Source organism: Brienomyrus brachyistius, chromosome 7, assembly GCF_023856365.1.
Source record: "Brienomyrus brachyistius isolate T26 chromosome 7, BBRACH_0.4, whole genome shotgun sequence".
NCBI lineage: Eukaryota > Metazoa > Chordata > Actinopteri > Osteoglossiformes > Mormyridae > Brienomyrus > Brienomyrus brachyistius.
Window position 1 is genome coordinate 19,542,206 of NC_064539.1, and position 18,539 is coordinate 19,560,744.

The 18,539-nt window shown below is 37.8% G+C and overlaps 1 protein-coding gene across 2 annotated transcripts in view; it reads right to left on the reverse strand.

Annotated features, from left to right (window-relative positions):
* The window catches only part of aff1 (AF4/FMR2 family, member 1), a 31,426-nt gene extending 14,681 nt beyond the window's left edge, over nucleotides 1–16,745 (reverse strand). For both annotated transcript variants that reach the window (XM_049020061.1, XM_049020060.1), the window contains exons 1-3: nucleotides 16,525–16,745; nucleotides 6,041–6,161; nucleotides 2,879–3,700 (exon numbers count right to left, since the gene is read on the reverse strand). In XM_049020061.1, the coding sequence (XP_048876018.1) occupies nucleotides 2,879–3,700; nucleotides 6,041–6,161; nucleotides 16,525–16,541 (960 nt within the window). In that variant the 5' untranslated portion in view covers nucleotides 16,542–16,745. The remainder of the gene's footprint in view (nucleotides 1–2,878; nucleotides 3,701–6,040; nucleotides 6,162–16,524) is intronic.
* Nucleotides 16,746–18,539: the final 1,794 nt, after the last annotated feature.

The window sequence follows — 18,539 nt, forward strand, 5'->3', positions numbered from 1 at the left end:
AGAAACAGAAAAAAGGATATGGATTCAGATACTGGCTGACTAATAACTGCTACGATTCAACAAAGACCGGTCTATAAATAAAATACAACCAAACATTAAAAACCAACACAAAGCACTGCTGTTGTACAGCAGAGGTGAGCCTCAGACTATTAGCCTACAATTAGCTGACAAGCCAGTAGGTGGCAGTAATTAAACTTTAGGTAACGTAGTTATAGCCACCAAATCCATAAACACTGTCATGATGCTAATTATGGTTTTAGGGATTCACTTCAAGGGCATCGTCTGCACCATGTGTGATCCTGTAAATCATATGAATCTTTTAGATCACACTGTAACAAATGTGCACATTTATTTTTAGTACAGTCACTCAAATAATTACTACCCTTTAATATATATTTCCCATTGAAGGAACATAGCAAATTATTTTTTCCTTTAAAAATAAATAAATAAATAAATAAATCTATGTTAAATTTCAGCCCTACTCTGCAGTACTCTAGTAAAACAGTACTTCAGAGGTTCTAGGAAATTATTAAAATTAATTATTTGTGCACTAAGATATGGAAGAAAGCAAACATAAGGGTGGTAATTTCATCACCACTATATATAATGAGCATGTAGGATTCTAAGATTACAAGAAAAACATTTATGCAGAGTGAAGATTCCTAACATGGGTGTCTACTGCAGTAAATCAGAGATACGGATAATGGGGGCGTGAGTCACCGTACAGCAATCCAGTGCAGGATCAGGCAGCTCTCAGGGAAAAGGCCCATCTATTGAGCTTCTGCTGTGGATTACACGTGTGCCAGGACTGAACAATAAGCAGCACGTTCACTGACACGCAGCTGCCGGGCTTGGGCCCGCAATGAGAATTACCAGACAGACACAGCTACCAGACAGCATTAGGCTGGCTTAAGTTATTGCTTAAATACTTAAATTTTTTGGGCACTATGCTAAAAACCAAAATGACCTAAAAATGGACGGTTATAAACATGACAGCCTCAAGAGTCTCAAGTGACTGTTTTGAGAGAAACTGATTTTAATCAAAACTGTACTGTAAAATTTTGTTTGGTACCGTTTATACATTAACAGCTGTTTTTGACATTACTGGGACCTTACAAGCTTAATGCTAAATATAAAAATCATTAAACTGAATTTAATACAACTGGTTTGGGTCTCGGAAGCAGGTGTTTCACATTCATTCTGTCCGTTCTAGGCACATACGTATTCGGGGGATACCTTGAAGCATAAGGTTAAGAATGATGAAGATTAGACATACATTACGCATAAAGGCATGCAATCAAAAATAATTATGGCAACGTGTGCGGGTGAGAGTATATTGATAATATGAATATTACTCACACACCCACAAACATCTACTACAGGGTTTGTGGGAACATTGAAGCAGATGGCAAAGAAAAAGCAGCAGGCTGAGAAACCACAAAATGAATCCTCAACCATGCAAAATATTTAAGTGATTTTGGATATGGCTTTGGATAAAAGTATCAGCCAAGAAAATAAAAAATAAAAAGGAAGACTAACAATAGCGTAGACTAAATACAGTAGTTTTTAATATTAGAATATATAATAAGTAATATTAGAAATGTAAGCATTCAGAACTTGGGAACCCTACATTTTTACAATGAACAAATTCTGGAGTTTACCAATAAGGGTTATACCAATTCATTTAATATTATAAGAGTAATAATTAAAGGTCACGACTGTTTGAAGTAAATGTCTAAGCTGGGCCTGGTGGAGGAAGGAAAAAAAGCCTTTGCTCACTCACTGAATAATGAATAGGTGTGACTGCTGACATGAGCAGTCCCCACATTTTCCCTATTACTTATGAACACTTACCACAAACACTGTATTTGTTTTCTTTGAGAAGCTACTCAAACAGCAGAAATAACCATGACGTTTAAGGTCAAAATGAACACAACTGGGTCCAATAGCCAGTCTAACGGACTGAAAAAAAGGCTGTATCGTTAATCCAAGTATAAGAAGCATAGAGGCAGTATAATTTTGTCATATTTTTGCTTGATGATTAAAACATTTAACGGCAATACTGCATTGTTACAACCCATAAAGTCATTCAAGGAAAAAAAAACAAAACATTTCCACTTATATTTCAAGGGTTACACATTTATCAGAATCAGCATATGTCGAAAGGGCTGACAACAGTTAAGAGAATTAATCGATTTTTACATTCCTGTTTTGGAGGCTAGTATCTTCTGTAAGGTTTTTCCTAGTCTCATGCGAAGGTACGATACAGAACAGTATAGTTATTAGAAATCTTATGATACACAACAGATTTCCACAAATGCTATTGAATAAGCTAAAGTTTCATTTTCACCAATTCTACCTGTTGTCAAAGTCACATTATAATAAGGGCGTCCTCAACAACGCTGTCAATATACAGTTTAGCGAATATAATTAAAATAATTTAACCAACAATGGTAAACTCATTATTTAGAAAAATGACATTATTAAAAACACTTATTATTATATAGTATCTACATAATTCATGTTTTTGACTGTCCTGTAGGCCTATTTCAGAGGCTGGCCCAGGGATTCAATAATGAATGAGAGAGCCTCACGGTAGGAAGGGGTTACAGTCTCATCCTCTGTGTGTGTGTGTCTGTGCGTGCGTGTCTGTGCGTGCGTGTCTGTGCGTGCGTGTCTGTGCCCTGTGATGGACTGGTATCCCATCCAAATCCCATTTCACATTTAATAACTGGTTTGTCCTTACACCATGACCTTCCACTGGTGGTATGGAAGATTGATCGAAGGGTGATTTGCCCTGCAGTGACCAGTTTTCAAAAACTGTACACATCTACAGTCTGCCACAAGCAGTTCAAACGTAAAGGAACAACATGCCTACCTCTTCTGAATGTGGAGAAATTTTCAACTTTGGGAAGCCAGCTTTCGTGTTGGTCTTTAAGTCGGGCAAGTTGTCATAAGACTGTCTGTGAAAGCCCTCTGGAGAATGCTTGAGATCTGGAGACTCAAAGGGCACTTGATCCTGTCCATCCATGGGTCTGACGTAGGCCGTCGGCTTCTGAGGCATGACAAGATTGGGCTTGGAGGGTAAGGGTGGAGGGAAGGTTTGGGTTGGAAGTGATGCTGCCTCATTGAGCTGAGAAGGAATGTCCTTTTGCGTCTCGAGGTTGGACTCTTCCTTACAGCTGGCATACCTGCACTGTCTCACAGTCACAGGGTTGGCAGGTGGCGAGTCCTTTTCATCGGGATCCTGTGACTCAGAATCACTTGTACCACTGGAATGCAAAGGGGACAAGGGTTCTGCTGGAGGGGACAGGGCGGGCAGCGCAGCTGGGAGGGTGGCACATTCTTGGAGCCCCAACCACCCCCCACTGAGAAAGGGGTCAGGGCTGCTTTGCCTAGGAACCTGGGACAATGAACTACAGCTGGAAGTAAGTTGGCTGTACTCTAGGGCTGAAAGTGTCTTATGAGGCTTGGAAGCGCTTCTGCTTGGTGTCTCAGCTTGGGACACCCTACATTGAGGGTTTGGGGGAGGTTGTGTTTTGCCCATGCTGCCGGAAGGGTTGCACAAAGCGGGGGTCTGAAGGCCTTTTGATGGATTGAATACATTCAGTTGAAACTCGCTCCCCACAAGTTCCCTCACGTCTTCGTAATTACCAAGCATCCTTTGAATGCGGCTGGACAGCTCATCTCCTTTGTTGGTCTGGAAACAAGAAGAATTTAGAACATGAGAAGCTGGCATATATCTGAGATAGTGGCATTTAAATATTAGAGAAGTCCAATGGGAGAACTATATAAATGTTATATAAACGCGTCAATAAATTATAACCAACCTCCAAAGTGTTATGGTTCTAACGTATGCAATTGCAGGGAACACAAAGGTACAATGAACATCAGATACAGGCATTTTATTCACTAGCACCATCTTATTTGTAGATTTTATGTATCCTATAAGTAAACTGGTAACTTAAATTTGCAGTGATGTGCAAATTTGTGTCATAGACATTTAAGACATTGACTAAATAAAACCCTTCAACAGTTAACTGAAAGCATCTGAAACACAGACGCAGAAACACAAACTGTAAACTGCACAAACAGAAAGACGGAATACAAAAGAAGAGGAAGAAAAAAAACATCCACTGGACTAGAAGGTGAAGACTGAGGGTCACTGCAGTTTGACCCAATAACGCAGGACTTAAGCAGACCAATTGGCCAGGTAAGAACGTGCTAAACATGAAAAATCATTGGCAATTTCAGTATAGAGGCTATACTTTTGCCAAGAGCAGTGCCTGCTATTTTACTGCTCAAACATATCTAACATCAGTTACGCAATACAAATTTTTAGTTTTTTGCTGTAACCTTCAGTAAAGTGACAGCCATCTTCATTCATTTAGCTGAAATCAAAGTCTGTCGACTAGCGGAAACTTAGATTATTTTTTTTTTTATAAATTTTTTATTTTTTTTTATTAGGTACTCGCCTGTCCCACCAGATGTGCAGGACCCCATTTTGTCTCCAGAATTACTTCAAGGGAAGACAAGTCGTGCATTGGCTTTGGCGGCAGTATACCAAGTATTTTGGGTATACCACAGTATTTTGGGTATGCCACAATATTTATAAATCTCGGGTATAAAATTAGCCAAGTGGGGGGGAGGCATATTAAAGTTTGACAAACGGCACATTTTATTATGGAGGAGCAATTTTTATGAATTCACAGCTTTGCTTTTGAAAATATATATATTGTGGTATGAGAAACGTGGCAGTATGTAAAATTTCATACCACCCAAGTGTAATTCTGAGCACCACGGCTGTACTGAACTGTTATTTTTGTCAATCTCTGACCTCCATCACCAGCAAGCTGCTTTTCTGCACATCACTGTCGCAATTTTAACCATTTACCGGTCAAGAGAACCAGATTTTTGCATTATAATTTGTATTTAAATACTGCCAATGGCTATGCAAGTTCAGAAACAGCTTTATAAAATTTGTCAGTTTGTAAATATATGATGAATAAGCCATTTCAGTTGACCACAAAAAATATAAATACATGCATTCCACTAAGCTCCAATTCTCTGGTTGATTTCATATCTACATATAAAACAAAGGTAAAAACACAGGCTATTTTAAGCTACTCCCAATTTTCCAGTGAGTCTAATTAGTTGCATTTCCCTAATAACAGGCTGTCGGCAATTAGAGGTTCTGACTGGAGGTGCTAAAGGGTGAGGTGCTTTGGCTCCGGGATCTGGGAGTCCCCTGGGGAGGCTCTTTGACAAGGGCTCCGTAAGGACTAATTAAAGCCAGACAGGTCTCTATACACAACAAGATGTTCATCTGACTCTGACATTATACAAAACAGAACCTGATTTATGAGCAAAAGGGAAAGAAGTATTGACTTATTCCTTTTACAAATAAAAACATTCCTGGTAGACATGCCCATGCAACCATGACACTAATCAGATACCAGGTTTAGCAACAATCCTTGATCTGATAATAGAAGAATTCCCAACCATCACTTCTATGCAGCCATTTTGATTCGTCATCAATTACGAGGCAAGTTTCATGATTCTTACACAAATATGGCTACAAGTCAGCAAGCCCCAAAGCAAAATGGCATGCGAATGCAACACCAGGAAAAATATTGCTGGGTGCTTAATAATAATAATAATAATAATAATAATAATAGTTAATAATAATAATAATAATAATAATAACAACAATTATTATTCATTAAAAAATTACTTTTGGTAATTATGTAAAAGACATTAGAACTATTTGTCCTAAGTAAGTAAACTGTAGCTTTGAGAAGGATCAGCTTATTGATAAAAAATAACTGAGTTTGCCAAATCTTATAGCATGCTGCAAGGAATGAGCAGCAGTTATGCTCACAAAAAAAAAAAAAAATTTAAAGAACAGGGAAGAGTTTGATAAAACAGGAAAAACGACGACAGCACGGATCTAGGCAGGAAAGCACTCGCTCTTGCCATCTGATTAGGGGATAACAAAGTGGACAAAGACCTTTCATGATGCTGACGAGCCTGGATTTACCTTGTAGGGCTCCCCAAAGAGAGGTGTGTTCTCTGGGTAAAGCTCCTTCTCTGACTGCACCTCCTGATTCCGGCGCTCTCGCTCCCTGATCCGCTGCTGGTTCCTTTCTTCATTGTACAAGCTGTGAAAAGGGAAGCACGCCGACTCTCAGCCATAAAACTCCACTGAGCTGAACCCCCAGTCCTCGACATCACGCCCGATAAGGAGCTCTACCCCATGTCGCATGTCAACCATCACAACCAGAGATGCTCTCATGGCCCATTTATGCTGCTGCTACTCAAAGTTTCTTAAGCACTTTTGGACGACCAGGTCGGTAAGGGCACTATATAAAAAAAAGAGCATAAGCTACATTATGGGTGTGTCCTGACTGAATTAATATAATGAATTGAGCAGTTTCATAAATGTCATTGTTTTTAATGCTATATAGCTTTTAGTAGTACAGACGCTACTTTACTTACGAACTTTCAGACATACGAACGAAGAGGACTGCTAGTCCAAATTGTGTTTGTTGGACTCCCATTTCCTGTCCGCAAAATCAATGAGTTTTTCTGCGTGCCAATTCCCCCAGTAAGATTTCTGGCCGCTACGCCCGCGAGGTTAATCCTTAGGTTAACTAAATAAGTTTAACTCTTATTGGGAGTTCATCTACTAGTCCAAAAACATAAGAATCACAGTGACTATTAAAAATAATTTTAACCATATATTCTAACGAACATTTGCAAGTAATCAGGACTATATTAAAACATACATTCAAGTGTATCACCATGTCAAATTAAAGGCAAAATTAAAAAGATTCCCTACATTGTAAGCAGCACTGTAACTAAAAGGAAAGGAGTTTAAATGGGAAAACCAAGCTGTGGAAAAATGATCCACCATAGCAGGGAGGATAAATCTTGGGTGGGACCAAATGTACTTTGCATATTAAACCCTAACACTGGTATAACACGATTATGTATCAACGTATGAAATGCAACACAGAATTCTATTGTCTATTGGTTTATTTTCCTGTTGACAATGTTTTATTATGCGCACTTAAGATGAAGTGTTTTCATGAAAGTATATTCAGATTTCAATTGACTCTTTGTAAATTTTACCTACCTCTAAAATAAAAACCTCAAAATTACATATAACATTGTTTAGTTAAGACAACTAAATATAATATCAAGGAACAAGGGAATCCTATCCTGCAGACAGGTAATTATAAGTCACTTCCTCTGGGATTACTACCAAAGGGTACACAACAGCTGGTATAAAAAGAAAAAAATAGTTATATCCTCTGGCTTTTATAGGTTATGCCGTCATTCACTCCAAATCAGAAGCATTGTGTAAAACGAAGTGCTTAGACATTATGATCTACATAAATAAGCACAAACACTAACATAAGTTGTAAAGGCAATACTGCTTACATTCCCACACACAGAAAGGACGTCAGTGACGCAAACCCTGAATATTTTACGCCTTCACCTGAGGCACCTAAAATGTTTAAGGCTGAATTCTACTTTCACTAAAGAGAAATGTACAGACGGACTGTTTGGGTCTTTCTCTGTTCGATACAAGATGGCAGATCCAGTTTTGCAATTGTTCCCTGACAAACATTTCAAGACGACAAAATATTGGTTAAAAGGGATGGGAAGGTATTACCAGTGGTAATTTCTAGTCAACATTTCACTTAACGAGGTTTGTCACGGGTTCCGCAGATTGTTATATAACAAACTTTAGAAAAATTGGCAACAGAATCAATCGTAATTCTAGCTACTAATTACTCTCTTCAATCTTAAATTGCTCCGTACTGCTACGTACCATCTCACCATGTGGAATTATCCTTAGAGTAGAAAATGAAGACAAGGCATTTCTAACAGAACCAAAATATATAAAATACCAAGAAAATGCAGAAAATATCTCAAATTCACTTGAGGCAAACAAATGAAGCAGATAGATTGTAAAGAATTTCCTTTATTTCCCAGATAGGTCAGAGATCTATAAAATCCCTGTTGCTAAGTAATAATGTTGAAGTAGACCTATTAAGCCAACAGTTTGCTATTTGCAGCTAACCAAAGGTCACGGAATAAACACTGGCAAAAGAAATGCCCCTCAAAAGAAACTGCAAAGACATTTTGGCAGTGTTAACAATGCAGCTGTGCGAAGCCGAAAAAGCTGATTGGGAAGATAACATCTACAAATAGACAATTTTTATAACTAACCCTAATGTAGAGGGAATGCTGTGTAGCTTTAAGGGTTTGTTATTCTTATAATTATCGTGTTCCGTAAATTTTTAAAATGTGAAACGTCATATCACAAATCTTTTTCTTATCATGATCCAAGACATAATCACAATTTGTTGTGATGTATACAGTAATGTTAATCAACCATTTAACCAGTAAAGTCAACAAGAAGCACAATTTGTGGCATAATAATAAATGCATTTTTGTGTGTGTGTGGATTATCACCTGTAGTCAATAAGTACACACTTCTGAACTCAGTTTACAAGAAATATAAACAAATCATGGGTAAAATAAACAAAATGTTCAGTTTTGAATGTTTCGCATCAGTAAGAAGTGTCATCGTCTGTTTGGTTACTTCAGAAAGTGTGGAACACTGCGACTGAACAGGACATGCCTGCACATATACCCATAACCAGACATTCTGCATGTTTGTGGCACTAATATTTCCAGTGCTTAAAAACAGTGTTGCCACCTGTTGTACAAACGGCATCTTGCATTGCAGTAGATTAGCCAAGCTGGAATTTGCCAAAAAGCCCCACACATACAGGATGAACATGCAAACTCTGCACAGACCAAGAGGCGGTGTGCAGCAACAGTATTATCCACTGCGCCACCTTCAACGAGCCTGCATGGTGTGCAATGTTAAATCGACATGGGATTTCATGAATATGCAATCGTCATATCACAAGGACCATGACAGTCTGCTGGGCTCAAACTATCAATAAGTTGCACTGATACTTGTTACTCAGTCACAGGAAATACAACTTGGTGAGTTTTTTTATGGTTCCTTTTCAACATTAAAGTCCTGCAAAAAAAATTATAATAATTAAAAATCAGTCTGCATGAATTCTGCATGTACTCTCTGAGACAACCACTCATCATCGCTGTCGGACTCACTCATAGCTCATAGTCTGGTGTGGTGCATTTGTGAGAAATTGTACAAAAATGAGTGAAAAGGATGAATACAAAAAAGAACTGTTCATGAAAAGGAATGTTCATTGAATCTTTGTTCCAACAAAACACAGCCTAAGGTGTTTTAAAATGTTCTAACAAACAGCAATAAGGCTGTTATTTTTCGGAATCTCACAATATGGCTTCCTTACCAGGCTACAGACGATTCAGCTCTTCTGCCAGCTGATCCCTCCTTGCCCGCACTGCTGCTGGCATTGGCACATGCAGCTCAGCATCACACCTTCTAAAGTTCTCTAATGTGTCCTTATTTACATCCAACGGACTTGCATCACACGTAGCAATGTTACGCAACATACAACACGCCGCAAAGAATGCGACCTTCTGAGGGCTGTGTTGTAATGTTCCACCTGACTTATCTAAACGTCCTTTCAATTACAGTACTTGCTTAATTCTGACAATGAACTCAAAAGGTTTAATGATACAATTTATTCTTTACTTGATATATATTGGTTTTCTTTTGATGTTTTATTGAACAGTATGATTACATGAAAGGACCAGTACAATCTATAATATTGCACATGCGTGATATATCGGTATGATATCGCCCAGCCCTAGGAAGGGGATACATGTCAAAGTAACATCCACATGAATGCCAAGACCCAGTGTTTCCTGGTAGAACATCGTTCACCACACACATCGAACCTTGGCCCACTTTTGGTAGATGCTGACCACTACATACCAGGAACACCCCACAAAACCTGCCGTTTTGGATCCGGTCATCTAGCCAACAGCATCTGGCCCTTGTCAAAGTCGCTCAGATCCTTCCGCCCATTTTTAAAGCTTCCAAAACGTCACCCTGAGCTTCAAGAGCTGACTTGCCTAATATGTCATGGCACCCTTCACAAGTGCCACTGTAACAAGATAACCCGTCAGTGGTTTTAAAGTCATGGCTGATCGCTGTATGTTTGTCAGGTGCTATTTGCCATACCATCAGACAATAACATCCAACCGTAAATAAAGCAAGACCACACCATCCATGAACAGCAGCCAATTACCCAATCGAACCAGAATAGAATGATCCTCTGCAGACAGTTATGGCAGCACACAAAACTGAAGGGGACCCAAACTGTGTGATCTCTCTTATCTGACCCATCATAGGTCTTTCAAAAAATTTCACGGCAAAGGGCACAAGTTTTTATTGGGGTCCGAAATTTGGGACTGAAACACTTCAATGCTTTTAAAACAGCTGGGGACCGTGGCCTTCCTCAGACATGCCTGTAAAAACACCAGTAAGCAGCTCCCTGCAGGCTTTCAAAATGCATCCAGAATCTCCATCTGAACCAGCAGCTTTGTGACCTCATGCCTCCCTCGAACACAGAAGCCAGTGTCCTCAGGTGCCACAGGTGCCCTGAAAGATTCACTCAGGACAGAGACAAGCTGCATTAGACACAATAAAGTTTGTTTTTGAATGTCTCTGGTAATTCACCATTTCTGGTTGGAAAATATCCAAATTGTATTCCCATGCAAACGCCAGTTGGCAGAACACTTTTTATATAAAAAACATATTCTTCTTCAGACCTGGTGGAATAGAGCCTAGTCCACAGACTCAAAATGATTCGGCAGCTTCCCTTCCATTTCCAGTATCCAGCACGGCATCGATCTTATCCCAGGTTGAAATGTCATCATTGAATATTCTAGATCAGGGGAGCTGTACTGTGAATCAAGATACACATCTGTGTGCTGTTGTACTAGCAGGAAGCCATGTGTTCATAACCCAGACATACAGCAATTCCTAATGTCCCTTAGCAAGATCAAACTTGATGATCTCAGATTTTTCTCCAGCGATTAAACATATTGGACCCACAGTGTTTAATTCCCACCTGAATCCCACTGTTCGAGACCTTTTTTCCTATTTGTTTGACCATTACCAAGAAGTCAGGGCATCCATGTTTGCCACAGACAGCAAATGGATCCAGCTTTACAGTGTGAAAGTGTTGGCTCTTTATTCCAATATTTAAAACTGTTGTAAGAGATGAGTGCGCCTGATTTGACAGACAACAAAAATTAAACTAAACAAATACTGGAGACCATGGCTGATAACATCTCCATTTTCTGGTGTACTCAAGTTCCATCTTGCAATTGAAAAACACTTCAGCAGCATATGCTGCAAATCCTTTGATTTGACTGGCCACTTCAATTTGCCAAATTAAAACAAATAATTAAAAAAATTATAAAATGTCAAGATAATGTGAGAAGTCATTGCGATAAACTATTCATGCTTATTAAAATATCAAAGGCACCACTTTTTGTATAATTCCTCAGATATGCATGTTTACGCCTCACAATCTTATTTAAATTCTCCTATTTAAATAAAAAGGCAAAAATGCAATAATGCAAGCTGTACGTTAAGTTCTAACACCTGAGCAAGTTCAGTAGTTTTTTTCTGAGCAAGAGAATTTTCCTGGTCAGTTACCCCTCTCCTTAAGGGATTGCTTAAGGGAAAATTCAAACATCCGCAATTTGACTGCCAGTCAAACCTGTAACACTGATCATGAATGTAACGTCATAGGTCTTCAAAGTGACCTGAACTACCTGTCGAGAAGCCCAGTCTATTTATACATTTGTGGAAAAAAAACAATACAACTTCTCAGTCCCCAGGGAGAGATGTAGTTACCACATAGCATGGATACATAAGTGAATGATGTTATAGCTATGTGATTCCATTCAGATTTAATGCTATTTAATGCTACATTAGAGAAACTGAGAAATACTTCATTCTTAAATCTAGTGTACAACCACAAATTAAACTAAAACGTAGAAGCATGACTCAATGGGATTTTATTCTGGATTTCGATGCTGAAAGTTGTCGTTCTTGAAACGCTGTGATATATTGTGTTGGTGTATTTCTGATAATTGTCTTGTTGGATGAAGAAGCATTTCAGCTACAGATTAAGAATGGGCAGCCTGCAATTCTGAATTCTCTGGTACAGAGGATAATTCATTATTCCTTTACGGATGGAAAAGCAACTGGATCCCAACCACAAAACTGACATGAGAAAGTATTTCATACCGGCTGTCAGGCTTACTGTTAAACAGAGTTTGGTTTTTTGTTTGAAAAAAATGGGAGAGAGGGAACTCAAAATGCTGAATCAGGCCTGCCCATGGGACAGCTGGAAGCAATGCGTCACTAAAGCATGCTGCTCCACTGTTCAGTAGTTAAACCATCAACTGGGATAAGTGTGTTGCTCAAAATTAATTGCCTTGATCTTACAGCCCAAATTGGACCCAATTATTAAGTAACAAGAGGAGGGGAAATAAGAAGCTGGTATCTAACAGAAGTCAACAGTCAGCAAGTTTATCCCAATGCGTTTTCCTCATACTACTGCTCAAAATGAAAGATCATAGAGCAGAAATATCTACAATATTTTTCCATTTTTACTGCTCCCCCTCTTATAAAATATTAATCCAAAATGACAAAAACAATAAACCGAATGCTGAACAGCTGTAAATTAACTTGGCAATACCCATTTGTTCGGTACTTCATCTGACTAGGAGAGACAGGGTACAAGGTTCACTCCTTCACATTGATTTTCTCTCAAAACACCGGAACACACACAATAACCCTGCTTAAGTCACTACAGTAAATTTCAGTATTACACTTCAGTACATATTTGCACTCATACCACTTTTTTTGCAAAGAATGTTTCCCCTTGTCAAACAACAATTTTTTCTTTTATTATGATTTTTAAATTGCAAATTGAGGATATTTTTGAAAAATTCAGACCCAAAACGTTTGACCTTTAGTGGATGGGAGCTTTCATACAACACAGAAATAAGAGGACTGTAGCTTTTAAATAAAGAACTGGAATAATAACTGTGAAAGTACACTCTGCTGGGTACTTCTGGGTTATTTTTCTCCTGTTTATATTTGGGACTGCGAAGAGACTGGCTACCTATGGGACTACAACCTAAATATTACATCCTTGCAGAAACAAATTTAAACTGAAATTTCTACTTCCTCATACTGTCTCATGATAAAATATTACAAAAAGGTGATTCATATACAAACTACTTTGATATGCAAGCCGAAGTTACAGATGCACAAATGTAAGAGTGCAAATAAAAGACACTGGTGGCTTCTCTTAAACATACCAGATTATTAGATTAAATGAAAAAAATTTATATACAGATGCTTCTCTGTATGAACCCATCACATGTTGAAAATGTATGTTAAATCGGACGTGAAAATAAGTAAATTATCGTCACAAAACAAGCAAATATTTGCTTAAACACAGAAAAAAAACAAAACATACAAGCTGTTGTTAAACACTGCATGAGATGTTTATGCTCAGGATAGCTACAGAGACTGGAAGCATCAGTAGAAAGTACTGTATAGCAAAATCGCTAGACCAGGGATAGATAATTCAAAGTTGCATCACTACTGAATGTGCACCGTCGAAATATCTTTAGTTGAACCACCGTAAATCAAGGAGCATCTGCATTATTGTGCAGGCACTGGACACTGAGCCAGTAAGTAGTTGTCTAAAGAGTGGCTGCTATTCAGCTGATCCTTCAAGCTCTCTCCAAACTTTTCTCAAGTTTTCACAATAAAAACAAAACAGCGATGAATGTCCTGAGTTACACAGAAAATAGCAGCGAAACGGTACACAAAATTCATGGTTCGGTATAAACCAGGGTTATGGGTTCATGGTTCTGTGTAGTTTCAGCACAGCGGGCAAAACAGAATTTATTTTCAAAATAGTTTACCATTAAAACTGCAAACACAAACAACTAAGAAAAGTTGTAACCAAAGGCGAAGTGGCTGTCAATGTGTCGGAATAACAAAACCTAAGCGACACTTATTTGCACATTGTAAAAATTAAGAAAAATAACAATAAAATATAACATAAAAATTATAATAGTATAGTATATACATGGCAGGAAACACTCCTATAGTCACAATTATTAGAACATATTTTTTAAAGTTATACTTTTCAATTTCTGTGATACTAGCATGCAAAGCACTTAAAATGTACAACAGAATTTATGATACGAATAAATGAACCTTTTCTGGCTATGTTTCCAAACATGGAATAACTGTTTTGATTGATATAATCACCAAGGTGCAATTTCTTTTGATAATGGGGCAGAAGGTCAGTCAAATGAATACAGTAATTTACTGCATAAAAACATATGCCACAGTGCCATAATTTACAGCTGCAATGTTTGTTAACCAAGACCCATAAATACCATCCCCACATTCCCATCAAATGCAATCACTGCAATCATGAAAGTTCCATGCAAAGAGGGGGAAAAGCAAATCAGACCATCTGAAATTCTTCAAATGCATCAGTTTCAAAAGTCTGCTGACCTCACAGGTATCATTCTCGTATTTATGCCACCACTATGGTACTTTTTCTCCTTCTTTGGTCAGGAGATCCTGTCGACTATCCTGAACGACTGCCCAAGTATTAAAGATGCTGCAACTTTAAACTACTATATGTATACCAGTTCCAATACAGCAGCTTTTATAAATAAAGATAATATTTCCCCATGTTGACACTACATAATTATCCACAAAAGCCCTATTGGTTAATATATGGTTGGGGGAACTGATGTGGCAAAAGTGCACATAGAGCTTGATTATGGGCCCAACACACTGGCATCCCTTCCACTGTGTTTCCTGCTTTATACCATTTGCTGCATAGGACAAACTCGGGGTCACTGTGACCCCATACTGGAAAAACAGTGGGTAATCGATGGATGCAATGCCTTAATGTATTGCATGCATAACTGACTTTAAAGCAATCTTTTGAGAGATTAAAAGGTAAATGCAAATTCAAAGTGTCTAAAACTAAAATTAATTCCATGCATCCCAAGTATACATTTACAGGTAGTACAAAAACACAGCACTTTCATACTAACTAAATGTATATTTTCAGACAGTGAAAACTCACCATCATCTAGACAAATGCAACATTTCACAAGATTAAGAATTAATGGTAAATTTAAACTCTAAAGTAAACATCATCATAGATAAATCTGTGATAAAGCTAACACATCAAAACAATCAAGGAGACACAAAGGCTACAAAGTTAATGAATATCAGGGGTCTGATAATATACAACAGAATTGTTTCCTAGTAATATGAGAGTATTATTCCTTGCAAGGTGCCAGTTCTGAACTAAAGGAATTACTACAACATATGTGTAATGAATGTAGTGATTTATAATCTGAGAAAAATAGATCCTGTTTGATTTCCTCTTTCCCCTAAGGCAATTAGTAAACGTTCTTGAATCATACTGTATAATCACACTTTCTGATCTTTGGTCTTGTCATTGCATGCAATCATGTAAACTTTAAATTGTATATTGATTTGTATATCGATGTGCTTTTGATGTACATTTTGTCCCATCACATATATTTAAGTGCAGAACTTAAAAAAGTGAAACAAAGACTAAAGATCTTGTAATCCTTTACGTACCCATTTAATCATTCAAGTATATCTGGCAGAGTTTAATATTACTGAAGTATTCTGTCAATACTACAACTTATGTGACAAATCACTTTTAATCTTATTTTAAATCATATTACGACAATGTAGCTAAGATGCACATTATTTTACAACTCAGACAATCAACAGATCAGATACCTCTATGTAATTGAAAATAATATACCAACAAACCGAATGGCTTTATAAAATGTATGGAATATCAAATCAAAAACACAGATTAATGCTAATGCAAGTTAATAATACATATTTTCTCCAATTCAGGAAGGCCTGGCACTAAAAAGAGAAGAGTTAATAATAACTACAGGGTAACTACGGGCGAGGTGTTTGTTAACCTAGCATAATTTTACATTCATGTTTGGCTCAAAAAACCCTAAACTTATTTGCATAACAATTCCATTACAACAGTTTTCATCTACAATTCATAACAATTTAGTCAGGTGTACACCAAAAATGCAACAAAAGACGTCATATTAATATAAAACACCGAGCATTTCATGTTTAATAATAATATCCATTATTTTCATTACAAATGTTCAAAATTGACGTCTCCTTATTCATTTCTAGAGTTTTTATGTAGGTAGTGAACTGGAAGACCGAAGTACATCCCTTCGCCAAACAGCTGTTCGGAGTTTAACCAGCTAGTTTCCAGTAAACTCTACCCAACTACTACCATTAAACCTCTTCGACAGCCACGGTTAACACTGACTAATGTCTCTTTGCTGTAAAACACATACAAAGGTAACATCTTTAACGTCGCCTGTTAAAAGGACTCTTCACCATTACAAATGACCACTTAGCTCAGCGCTAGCTATCGGCTAGCCCACCACAGTACTTACCTTGGTCGAGCAGCCATAGTACGCGTTATAAGAACAGTTTAAAGTTGCTTGCCATTGATTTCTAAACAGTCATGACTGGACGACTCGTCCTGTTTTCACATAGTTCCCAACGCGAAGTGAATGTCATCAAATCGTTAATGTCCAAACTCGGACATTCAACGTCGGCCTCCCATCAGGTATCAGTACTTATGATTATCGCAGGTTCTCAGTCTCGTCCGTAAGCAGGGAGGGAAGCTCCAACCGGGCGATACAACTCATCCGCAGTACCCAAACTGAGAAATCAAACTTTATACAAGTCAGAATACTAAGCCTACCCTGCAAATCAACAGCTAATAAAATAAACCTGTCTTTTTATACATATTATCAAGATGTTATGTAGTTGGGTGATTTTTTAAAGTACATTTTGAAATGGTTTCGTAAAATGACACCCCTGAGGGTAACAATGGTACAGTCGAGCCCTGTAGCTTTATTGACGTGTTTGTCCCAGCAAGCGTCGGAGTGGAGTGTGTAGTTTTGCTTGATCATAATGGAAGTTGTTTTTTCTAACCCAGAAACGATATGACAGTTTTAAACAACTTCTACAGATACGTATCAGTACATTAAATACTTTTATATGTATGTATGTATTTATTATGTATATAATCTCAGATTTTATAATAAAACATTTTCAAAGGAAACTTATTTCGTTTGCCCAGCACTTCTTGTAGAGGGTTACAATGAAAACTTTTGCATTGTTGATTTGGTTGACTGTTTAAATTATTACCTTCATTATACGGCAACATCTGTTAGTCTCAGATATAAGTAGGCCACAGTTTTTCATAAATATTACATAAAATCTGCCAGAGATGAATAGAGGAACAATCAAAGCAAAAGTACAGTTTGGTCTTAATATATATCTTACTGTTGTCCAGGCCAGAAATTACAAAAACTTTTTTATAAGTTTTCAAAATAAAATGTGTGCTATAAATTGCCGGCTTCTATTTATCCTTTGGGCAAGCCTTTCTAACAACCGTTGTGGTCATTTTGCGCATGCGTGGCTCTACCCTTGACGCTGATTTTAGAGAGCATTTAAACGTATCTCAGTCCTTCATTACAAGCAGCTTGAAAAATCAACCTATTTCACTGCTTCCTTAAAACAAGATACATTTACTGCAATATTAACAATTAAGTTCCTGTATAGGATAAAAGGGTTACATCTCCTGAACATGTTTGTTTTTTCCAGAAGGCCTTTGTATTGTATTCTTTGTGTTGTTATTGTATTGAGGACAAGCGCTAAATTTCAGTCTTCGCATATCTTGCTGTTGTATGAGAAATATTTAAGCTCTAAAAATGGTGTTGATATTCCAAAGTGTAAAAAAAGGAGTAATTCTATTCTGCAAGCGTACACCCTGGATGCGATGCCAGTCCATCACAGCGCACACGCACCCCCTACGGGTAACTTAAAGATATCAGTTAGTCTAACTGTTTATTGTTGGACTGCAGGAGGAAACCCGTGGGGAAAGGGGAGAAACTGGGCATTCAAACCACCAACCCTGGAGGAGTAAGGCAAGTGTACCACCCACTGATCCATTGTGCCACCTAAAAAATGCCATTCATAAAACATTCTGAAATAACAAACAGATACCCTACGGAAAAGCACATAAACAGGCTTCTTTTTAGCGTGTCTGACGAAAAATATGTTGCACCACCCTGCAAGAGCCAATATGGGGAAAGGATACAATCTGCTGGTCATTCAGCAAATGAACATTAGACATTGGCCACTATTTCTGATACAGCGAAACAGAAGGGGGACTTCTTCTAAATCCCTTACTGTCCATTTAACTTACATTTTAGCCTGATTCATTACTGCCATCTTCCAGAGTATATTCAACTACACAAAACAGCTGTGGCCTCAAATAGAAACTGTAACTTTACTGCAAAAGAAGAGAGTCGGGGGAAGCTTTTCTCCTTTATTTACCTGAAATATGATCCTCGTTTTATATCCTCATATTGACGTGACATTTACTTCTACATGG